Source organism: Xenopus tropicalis, chromosome 1 (genome assembly GCF_000004195.4).
Source record: "Xenopus tropicalis strain Nigerian chromosome 1, UCB_Xtro_10.0, whole genome shotgun sequence".
In the NCBI taxonomy this organism is placed as follows: domain Eukaryota; kingdom Metazoa; phylum Chordata; class Amphibia; order Anura; family Pipidae; genus Xenopus; species Xenopus tropicalis.
The window spans coordinates 82,620,696-82,632,391 of record NC_030677.2 but is presented as its reverse complement, the minus strand read 5'-3'; the positions used below and the strand labels follow the sequence as shown (position 1 = coordinate 82,632,391).

Sequence of the window (11,696 nt, the reverse complement as noted above, 5' to 3'; positions counted from 1 at the left end):
TTTCCCATCAGCGCCTCAGAAAAGCCACCATGATGGGGCTTTTCCCTTCTGTACTCTCCGCCTCCTGGTAATAGAGGAAAGGGACTCTACAGGTTTGACTGCTTTAGGAATGACTTGTTTCTGTTTGAATGGATCATTAAAACAACACATGCAAATGCAAGGATCCGCATAAGAATTAAAAATTCCAAAGAATCTTGAAGAACAAGAATGTGTTCAATGCCACGATTGAAACATAAAGACCTGTACTGTAAGGATAACTCCCCTTTCAGAGTGACTAAGGGCATATAATTTAAAAAAATAACAAAACTTGTTATTAAATTGGTACCAGCTGTAATTTCTCTTCTCAATATTTTGCCAGTGCTGGTAGTTCAGTGTTCTGAACTTATGTGCATGATAAGCATAGGCCCGAAATGATTCAGTTCAGACAAATTGAGAAAATTACTCAAAAAAACGATTTAGTGGATCACAGGCTTCCCTGAATTGACAAATGCAAAACAGTATAGCAAATTCTCAGCACAGGCATCAAGGGGGTTCTTTTGTTTCATCATATGAAGGGCACAGATAATAATAAAGTTAGAGATACCAGTGGTAGGACATTATTTTGCATTATAAAGTTAGCAAAGAAAACAACTAAAATCCATATTAAATATGGCTCACGGAAACAGGATTAATTAAATAACTACCATATATACTTGAGTATAAGCTGAGTTTTTCAGCACCAAAAATGTGCTGAAAAAGTACGGTAACCCTCGGCTTATACTCGAGTATATGGATTTGAAGATGTAACTTGCTCGTTGCGCACCCCCCCCCCAAGGGACACGCACACAGCACAAATATGATGGGAGCGCACACAGCATACGAAGCACATGATTGATACGATGGGAGCACACACAGGGGAGCGCACACAGCAGGACAGCAAGTACTTGATACTTAGTATGGCAGCTTCTTTACTTACGGTGGAAAGGTACTTTTACATAATTAATTTTTAATTAATGGCAGCTGCCTGGAGTAGCTAATGAGTACAGATATAACTGAAAAAATATTGTATTCAGTGGTATGTAACTCTCCCAAGATTGCCAGAAGAAAAAAAAACACAACTATAATCATTTTTTTTATGTCTCCTTGAAGAAATGCATGTCCTGGTAAATTGCAAATTATTTTGTATAAAAAGTGGAACTAGGTAATAAAAATGTTCAATAATTAAAACATACAATAAAATAAATAAATTTAGAATAACCTTGCCTTAGGCTGATGACCTGTGAGCTGTTGTACTGGTTCTTAAGCTCTGAATCCTCATATGCTGAATCAAGCTGTAAAGGTATTGCAAATTAGTTCAATTCACTGTGGCAAATAAGTAGCAACAATAGTTTCTGTACTTTTATTTTATAGCAAAGGTATGAACCTGAACTAGTCACAAGTAACCTCTTTTCTAAGTTTATAAATGCCAATATGCAGGGATCAGTGATTTTGTTACTGTGAACACAAAGCAGCTGGGAACCGAATGAACTGTAGGTTATGACCAAAAGACCTAGTGCAGACTTACTCATGTTGGCTTCCCTATCCTTTTTAATACATTGTTTCATAAACCATTGCACACAATAGAAAGCTACACAAATGGAGTAGTTACTAACCTCTGCTACATAAAAAATGAGTAAACATTGTTTGCATGTCTTTTTTGTGCCTTACCTTTAGAGTCACCCTGGTGAAAGAAAGCTTTAAAAAGGCACAATTATAAAGTCAATATATGAAATATATGTGTGCCAATGGATAAAACAACAATGGGTATGATGTGCCCAGTTGTTACATATAGTATTTGTAATTTTTCATGTTTGCAGAGATTAGTAAATTCCTAACAAGAATTATTTTGCTTGCCATGGATGAGTTGTTATAAAAACAAGTTTGCTAACTCTGATATTGACTTAAAAGCTATGTAAAATTTATTTTAAATTGATTTCTTTTAAAAAATTTAAGTTAAGCAGAAAATAGGTAAAAAAAAAACCAAAACACAGACTATTATTTTTGTTTGTTACAATATTTGTACTCCATTTAAATTAAATATAAAATATGATACTACATAATATTATATTAAATTCTAGGAATAGTTAAGTCAGGAATTCAATGCTGCCATTAGTTTATAGTTGTATATATTAAGCCTTGTATTGCTATTAATCATTTGTATAATTCAATTTGTATAATTATTGCTAATTGTTTTGCATTTTTTCTTTGGTAGTTTTAAATTAAAAGCAAAACATTAATATATATATTTATATCTATAAAATACAGAATCAAGCTATAAGCACAAATTTAAAAAAAAAGTTTATTGATGTCTAGTATAAATAAATCTAAAGCAACTGGACTTGCTGAGTAATCTCTGAAGACATTTCACTTCTCATCCTAGCAGCTTATTGATGCTACATTGCTACATTGTATGGATGTCCAAAATACAATATTCCCTCTGCCTTACTTTTATGAAAAAACAAATATGTATTTTTATACTTACAACTTTAGCAATTTTAGCTGCCATTTGCTTAAAACCATTGCTGGTGGTTATTGTATATTCATCACTGTAGTTCAAGTTAAGTATCCTTAATGAGCCACTAAAATAACGAAGGTTTTTAGCACTTGATGCTGGACTTTGTTTACCTATAAATAGAGAAAATATAAGATTCAAAACTCCACCAATTTCTTTCTGCATAATGAAAGAATACTTAATTTTAAGCAACACTCCACTATAAATAAATAACTTTTACTCTCTATTCCTTTCTATTCTTTAACATGCTTAAAAACATGCTTAAAAACAGTGCAATAGGAGTGGGGTAATTAACAAGCTTGTCAATAAGCAAGAGCGGCATTGTTGCAATTGGAGTCTTCGCTGGAGGGCAGTTGGCTTTTGCTACATTGTGTCAAGTCTGAATCAGAAATGAAGAAAGGGGCAAACAGATGGGCAAATACAATTTTACAATGTATTTACAAATACATTTTCATTTAATGTATATTGAATTTCCTTGGATTTCTGTAAAGCTCCTATTTTTGTAGCAGTAAGCTGCTGTGAGCAAGCAACCATGGTTAATAGTTGTCCCTCTACATTCACTGAACAAAGAAATATGTTGCCCATGACACACATTCACTCAGTCTATGGCAATGAGTGAACAAAGTTCCACTCCTGTGGTTACAACGCACTGAGAAACATTAAATTATATACATGGTTTGTTGCCATAAATTGAATACAAACTGTCCCACACAGCAAATGTTCACACTCAAAAATGTACAATATTTAATGCACAATATTATATAATATTATATAATAACATGGGATATTCCAGAAAAGAAATACAATGCTTCAGTGGACAAATACAGACCACAATTCTTTTTACAGGTATTGTCTTACCTAATACTACAACTACTACAATGGCAGAAATGGCAGCTGCAAGGAGGAGCACAAAGGCTATGATTATAGCAGCTACTGTAATCTTGAACTGCGTAGATTTCATTTTAAGGTCAAATGTAACTCACCTACAAAAAAAACAATGAGAAAAAAATTTTAGTTATTCAAATACTGGTGCCTGGTTGCTGTCTGCCTTCTATTTTAGGACTATATTGTGAAATGCACTGTCATTTTTTCATAAAAAGTCACCGGGGTTGATTCACAAGTGCATTAAAACGAGCGCTATTTATAGCATGCGTTAAAAATTTGATCGCTTCTTATTTTTTGCGACTTAACACAGGATTCACTAAAAGGATACTTGCGTTAATTTAGACACGATGTTGTTTGCGCTAAAGTCGCGATGATTGGTTTCTTGCGTTATCTACCGCTGCGTGCATTAATTCCCGCTGCACGCTATATATTTCGCCACCTGCTATATTAGCGCACGAATTAATGCACGATTTAACGCACGTAACCATTACGTTCGTAAAACTACTTTTCTGAAAATTACCATTTCCCTGAAAACTGGAGGATGCATCACTCTAGGGCCAAAATACCACTGCAAAGTCCATGTTGTGTTGCCAAAAGCTCACAAACCACAATTTTCTTTAAGTACCACTTGCCCCAAGTAGGTGTTAATCTTTGCACATACTCATGCGATATTTAGCGCATCTAACGTTTCTTATGTGTTCGTGAATCATGTGTTAGTACTATTTCTATGCGCTAATTAACGCAATGCATTAAAATTAACACCTTGCGATGATGCGTTATTTAACGCATGCAAAAAGACTTTGATGAATCGGTACTTATTTATCGCGCCAATTTGAACGCAAAAAAGCATGCGATAACGCTTATCGCACTTTAGTGAATCAGCCCCACCTTCTTTAAAGTTGGCATGTAAAAGATTAGCTAAAAGGAGTAAATTCCTCTTTAAATTCACAATTATATTCTGACACAATTTGAATTCAACTATTTAACTTTTCAGCAACTCCCCAGCTTGAATTTTAACAGCTATCTGGTTGCTATAGTCTAGTGTACCCTATAATCCAGGCAGTGGATCAAATGAAAGACTAGAAGGTAAATAGGAGAGGGCATGAACAGAAAGCTAAGTAATACAAAGTAACAGTAACAACTGTAGCCTTACAGATGCATGTAGCTAGGTAGTTATGGTAGTTATGGTAGAAGAAACCAAAAAGACATGATCCAAATATATAATTTAATCCTCAATAGTTTTTGAACAAAGAACCCTCCACATACTGCAGAATTTTGATCAAATAGATCAATGCCCTAATTTTATAAACAGGGATGACCAAGTACTTTAATAGCACTTTGGTGCAATCCATCTTTGCAAAAAGTCTCGATTGAGATAAAATCCTGTTTTCCTTAAAGGAACAGTAACACCAAAAAATAAAAGAGCTTTAAAGTAATAAAAATATAATGCATTGTTGCCCTGCACTGGTAAAACTGGTGTGTTTGCTACTGTAACACTACTATAATTTATATAATAAGCTGCTGTGTAGCCATGGGGGCAGCCATTCAAGCTGGAAAAAAGGAGAAAAGGCACAGGTTACATAGCAGATAACAGATAAGTTCTGTAGAATACAATAGTGTTTTATCTGTTATCTGCTATGTGCCTGTGCCTTTTCTCCTTTGAATGGCTGCCCCCATGGCTACATAGCAGCTTATTTATATAAATTATAGTAGACTTTCTGAAGTAAACACACAACATTTACCGCACATTATATTTTAGTTACTTTTATACACTTTCATTTTTTTGTGTTACTGTTCCTTTAAGAGCCATGACAGATGGGGAGATTAGTTGCCTTGTTGCGACTAATCTCCCCGAAATGCAATCCCACCAGCTAAAATGTAAATCACCGGTGGGATGGCATACGCGGCGCGGTGATTTGCCGAAATCGCTGAAGTTGCCTTGAGAGGAAACTTCGGTGATTTTGGCGCCACATATGCCATACCACCTGCGATTTACATTCTAGCCGGTGGGATGAAATATCAGGGAGATTAGTCGCCCGCGACAACGGAGCTTTGTCGCGCGGCGACTAATCTCCCCGTCTGCCATGGCCCTTAAGGTGGCCATACACGAGCAGATCCGCTCGCTTGGCGATGTCGCCAAGCGAGCGGATCTTCCCCCGATATCCCCACCTACGGGTGGGCGATATCGGGGACCATTTAGGTAAAAAAAATAATAATCCGATCGTTTGGCCCTGGGGCCAGACGATCGGATTATGTGGGCGGCAATGGGGCAGTCGGATCGGGGACCGCATCAACGAGCCGATGCGGTCCCCGATCCGACCAGATTTTCTAACCTGGCCGGTCGAGATCTGGCCAATTTCAGGCCAGGTATCGGTCGGCCAGGCCGATCTGCTCTCCCCATACACGGGCCGATTAGCTGCCGAATCGGTCCAAGGGACCGATATCGGCAGCTATAGTCGGCCCGTGTATGGCCACCTTTAAGCATGTGGTACTTGTCAAGATCAGTTAATAAGTTATTAGTAGAAAATGCATAAACAAAACTTTGCCAGGATGCAGCCAGTAAATTATGTTTACTTATTTTTTCCCAAGGTCGGATGAAAGACTTTGACATTGTGCTTAATTACCACATAATATTCTCTTCAATTTGAATGCAACCACCAGTGACACTTATCAGAGAACACTACCAGCAGTGTTTTTCATAAACACACAATAGTCATGTTTTGATGGTACCAAGAGCATGGGTGCATGCCTAATATTAATAGCCACCTATGAAATAAATATTCCTGCTGTATATGTCCCCCCACAAGGGATGTTGGAGCTCACAAAAAGTATTTTCTTTTAGAGACCACCAGTGCCTTACAGGGGGCAGTAATTTATGAATACTGCAAGCAACACAAAAACCACAGGACTCAGTTATTTCATTTATGTCAGGAAAGGTAGCGGGCAACTTGCACTTTTCCCCGCAATCACTTTCATTAAAGGTACTTGCATCTATATGTGCTCTTTGCACTTCCATACAGTCTCACTCAGTACTGCTCAGTCCTTCCTTCCTTTCATCCCGAATGTGGCTCTGCTGCGCCTATTGACATATGGGAACACTGAAGCTATCGCTATCTCCTAACCAGGTGGTAGTTCCAGGGTTCCCTCAGCTCCCTGTGTCAATAGGTGCAACACACTTGTGCCATGCGAAAACATTCTGTGCAGCTGTGCCTGACTTGCGCAAACAGCTCTTTCCATTTTGGCAAATTGGATGCAACTGCGGTAGGCACACTGCAATTGCATCAAGAGAATTGTCAGTTTGCATCTGCATTGTCACCAGAATTCTGGGAACAAACTCTGCATTGTGGGGGAAAAAACTTGGAGACCATGCTCAAAACTGATATGCAAAACTGATAACATATGCATGATTTTTAATTAAAGTGTGATTGTTTTATTTTTTGCATCTCTTTATGGTATAACAAGGATAGGTTGCATGGATTTTGTAAACAATATGCACCATATTTATAAAGATCAATATTATATTTGATTCCGCATTTTCCACCAGGTTATTGTATGTGATAATATGGACAAATGGCTAGGGTTGTCACTTAGGGTGTAGTTCACCAGCTGAGCTGATAACGGTAACTGGGTGCTATATAAGTGAATTAGACCCAAAAAATTAAAATGTTTATTTAAAAATACTTTAAAATACTTATTTATAAATCTAAGCAAGCGTTGTACTGTGGCTTAAAAACATATAGCGAAATACACATAAAAACAAGGGTTGATAACAGAGAGAACTATTAGTCTACCATTAAAATACCTACTGGGCAAATAGCATATGACCATATACTGTACAGTATTTTACAAGACATTTGAAGGGAATTATTATTTTCCCTTTAAATTGCCTAAATGTTCCACTGTACAAACAGTAAATATCCATGGGTATTTGTTGCACCGTCGTTATGAAAACATGTGTCAATTTAGTGAAATAATTAATATTGGTGATTATTGGTGAGTGGCAAGTCTGATACTTTCTTTTGTCGTTAAATAATAATATAAGTAATCAGTGGCACCATCCTTTACACAGACAGTCCACTTCCTTGAGTATCAATAAAAACAGTGGTGCTACTGACCACAAGAAAAGCTTCTTAATTTGCCTGCAATTCAATTTCTGAGAAGCAATGCACTGCCATCCCAAAACATTATGTAGTTTTCCTGTTTGATATAATAGGTTAAACTATAAATATTTCTTTTAACTTCCAGCTAAAACATTATTCATTAATGAATTTTTTTTATTAATCATTAAACATTATCCATAATAGGCTTCTCAATGCTTAAATGAAATGAACTGTAATAAAAGAATAAAATATCAGTTATAAAAATCAAAACAATGATATTAAGCATCTTCCTGCAGGTGACGGAACATAATACAGCAATACCATAATATATGTACCCAAATACATGCATATAAAGATTATGCGCCTTTGTCAATTAATGCAAATTCTGAACAAGCTCAATATTAATGCTTGCCTCACCAAAAGATGCATTTCTGTTCTGACAGCAGGCAAGTCTGACCCAGTGATTATGTCCTCCCATTATAGGGTTAAATGCAGTGATATTCTTTTGCAAAAGAGAGGAAACAAGCCATATATACAATTTGTATTTTTTCTCAAGCCATTTACCAAAAATTTACTGCATGCTTTTAGCTACTGCTTTAAAAATAAAAAAGGAACATTTGAAAGCTTCAGTTTGTGAGATATTTGCAAATAACATCTGTTCTATGCTTTCATAAACAGTTGTTAAATTTATAAATACATATTTAATTTACCTAGATTTCTAAAACAGCAATTATACGTATATGTTCTATAACAAAAACACACAATCTCTCTTTTCTCCTTACTTACTTATATTAGAATACATTTCCTTTAGTGTGGTACATAAAAGCTTGTGTATTCTTTGGTCTTTACTCATTTATATAAAGCTACACATGTATCTGTACTAATCTATAGTCTTCAAGATCCTTACCAATACTGAATATGACTTTATTTTTACATCAATCATTGCTTCCTGAGCAATCAGATATTGGTGTCCTTAATACAAATATGCATGTTATTATACTATCACATCATATCATAATAGCATTTATTTGATCAAACGATATTAAACTTACTTGTAAGCATGTCCTCCTTTGACGAGTCAGACTATCATATCTGTTGCCTAGGCTGATCCATGACAGTTCTTTAACAGCACTGTGTTTAAGGGTTGGGATATGCAAATACAAACATAAAAAAAAACTGGTCTAGCAGGTACTGTTGGGGTAGTCATAATCAGAACAAAATAGAGCCAATACAGAGGTAAAAAAAAAAACCAGCTAAGCCTTATACATGAACAATGCTGTTTCAGTTACAAGAACTTCTTTAAATAACTACTTTGCAGTTAAGGAAATGAATACTAAAAATCAGAATGGCATTTAGACTACATATGTGCGAGTTGCTGTAACTACACTAACAGTTGGTAAGTTAATATTTCACTAGAGAAAGCATGGGTTGTTTTAATGCTTTTTTACAAGCTCACATCTACCATCTTAACTCTCCATTCATAGAGTGGTTGCCCCAGATGAGTAAAAATCTGGATCTGGAGTGTTGCAGATGTTATAGTCTCAGTATTCCTATAAATTATATTCTCTGATAGTACTAAAATACATCTGAAGAGGAATTTTTCACTATAAGCTGGTAAAGTGATTGCTAAGTACTGATTAAGTAGACATAAAGAGCAGATGGCAGAGTTATCAGAGTGGCAAGGATATTATTTAGAAAATAAAATACACTCTACATTTGGTTTTATTAACTAAACCCACAAGCCACGGAGCAACATTAAGGGCCACATTTTCAGCGACTTTTTCGTACCTTGCGCAACTTTTTCGTACTCTGCGACAAAATTTGTGTGACAAAATCGTATTGTTGTGCCGAGTACGAAAGTTTCGGATTCATTCAAGCTTCGTTATTGTGACTTTCCTCGGGCCAGGTTGGAGCTGCAGAGTGCCATCGATTCCTATGGGAGGCTTCCAAAATCATGCACAGAAGGATCAAAGTGGGAAAGGTTTTCCCGCTGTTTACAATAGTTCAGTACGAAAATTTCAGATTGCCAATACGATATTATCGTGATATTTGCGATCTTCAGAAATTATTGTATCCAACCCGAATTTCCCATTCGGGATTCGAACTCGTGATTTGATGAATGTAGCCCTAAGTATATTTTTCACAGGTCTTAAACCTACTGGCAGTAACCTTGAAGAGATACTTCTACATCTTAAAATGAAAAAACTGGCCAAATATTTCTCCAGCTATATAGAGAATGTAGATTGCAGAGGGGCCACTGTCCAGTCTGTCAGCTCAGAAGACTAAGCCACCTGATTGCCTGACATTTGCCTGTTAAGTGGCTACACCTTTATCTTTAAAGATGTAGTTACATCATAGTAAAATACCTCAATCAGAGCTGATTGTAATTTTGTCATTTGATGATTTTATGGTGTACACACAAATTTTACTCCAGTTTAACACCATATTGACACTTTTGTCAATTCCCCCTAGATTTTTATAAATAAAGATTTTAACCCAACATAATTTTAATAATTGTTTCACATTGGTGGTATTGTCAGCTTATCTTTTATAAGTGCTTTAACAGGTAAGTGTTTACGTATGCATTCCATTGCAGTTGATTTTTCATGCAGCTCAAGGGAATGCATGAGTTAACTCTGGCCTTTGTTTGCTATACATTTGCACATTATAGCCTGCATTAGGTTGTTATATCAGCATTTTAGGCAATATAGCACAATGTTTTTGCCTCCTGTAATGTTGGATGCAATTTTGGAAAATTGTCCTTTAAAATACTGGTCTACTAATTATATTCATTTAATCATTCAAGTCATTCAATACTGAAAGGGATTGTTGCACATATATTTACAATTTGCAGGATGTCAGTGTTTCTTTCAAAGACAGACAGACAGACATTTTCATGAAAAAATCCTACATAGAAAAAATAAAAAACTGAGCCCACCACCGTATTGGCAGTCACTGTTTCATCAGCTTCTTATGCAGTCCTCTAGCCTGACACCTTTTTATGGAAATTGATACTGCAAAGTCACTAAAGTGGCATTCTGGAATGGTAATTCTATACAAAACTAACATTTTTGAGTTTGACATTTAATTATGTTTATTACTCCCATTTCAGTTTTTTGTGAACTCACTTCCCCCCCCCCACTGAAAATTAATTAGCCAAGCAGCATGCATATGTCATATATGGTCTCTATTAAAGTGATACTGACGGTTTTAAATAAAGGCATCTTAACTTACAAATTTCTTTAACAATGTATAGTGTGTTTTTTTTTTTATAAATAAAATAATTATTCTTACCAGGATGAGAAACTTGTAGACTGTTGCTGCTCCCCTGTTGTTTGTCAAATGGGTGGGACTGCTTGCTCAATAGGCTGTTTTCCTTAGACAACAACAACTGAATTGGGGATAAAGAGATTTTCAATCCACTTTACTCTTTTATTAGATTCGATAGTAATATGAAAAGGCTTGTAGATTTCCAAAAATAAACTCATAAAACCTTTAAAAAATACTCCAAAAAATGCAGAGAAACAGGTTTTCTGGCTTTAACTGAAATCTCTAGCAAAGCTAATTCAAGCCAGTATTCCGCCCAAGGCAGCAGAACCAGTGATTTACTTAACTTTTTGTGGTGTCATTTTCTAGTTTGTCTATGGATGGTTGCTAAGGTCTTACCCTAGCTACCAGGTACTAGTGTTAAACTTAGAAATTTAAAGGATCAGTAACATCAAATAATGAAAGTGTTTTATATGTATTTCTATATAATTTTATGTTGCCTTGTGCTGGGCAAACATTGTTTGTCTTAGAAACACTACAATAGTAAACCTATACTTGTCATGTGTTGTCATGTGTTATAATAAATTATTTGTGATTTTCTTCAGGCTTTGACTTGATTTTAATGGTTTAAGTTAAGTTAAATACGTTAATAAAAGTTAGCTTCAAAAAAAGACGACCAGCTTAAACATAATCAGTGACTCATCTGTTGGTAAGGTTAGAAACACCTTCAAGCAAGTTAATATGTGATTTATTATTTTAGTAAGTTTCCCAACCACTTTGTCCTAGAGCATTTCCTGAAAGTAAGATATGTCATTTTATAACTGTTATTATATGATAAGCAAAGAGACAACACAACCTATTGTTACAAGCTGAATTTAGCTTAGTACAAAAAACAGCTGTTCAGCTAGAGGTCT

At 35.6% G+C, this 11,696-nt stretch overlaps 1 protein-coding gene across 4 annotated transcripts in view; it reads right to left on the bottom strand.

Moving 5' to 3' along the window:
* Positions 1-11,274, bottom strand: part of tmprss11f (transmembrane serine protease 11F) — a 28,136-nt gene extending 16,862 nt beyond the window's left edge. The window contains exons 1-5 of one of the 4 annotated variants that reach the window (XM_004911076.4): positions 10,810-11,274; positions 8,568-8,646; positions 3,389-3,513; positions 2,501-2,643; positions 1,243-1,310 (exon numbers count right to left, since the gene is read on the bottom strand). In XM_004911076.4, coding sequence (XP_004911133.1) covers positions 1,243-1,310; positions 2,501-2,643; positions 3,389-3,491 — 314 coding nt within the window. In that variant the 5' untranslated portion in view covers positions 3,492-3,513; positions 8,568-8,646; positions 10,810-11,274. Of the gene's footprint in view, positions 1-1,242; positions 1,311-2,500; positions 2,644-3,388; positions 3,514-8,567; positions 8,862-9,303; positions 9,345-10,809 lie in introns of those variants that run through there. The other 3 variants (XM_004911077.4, XM_012955409.3, XM_031903345.1) reach the window with 3 other exon arrangements.
* Positions 11,275-11,696: the final 422 nt, after the last annotated feature.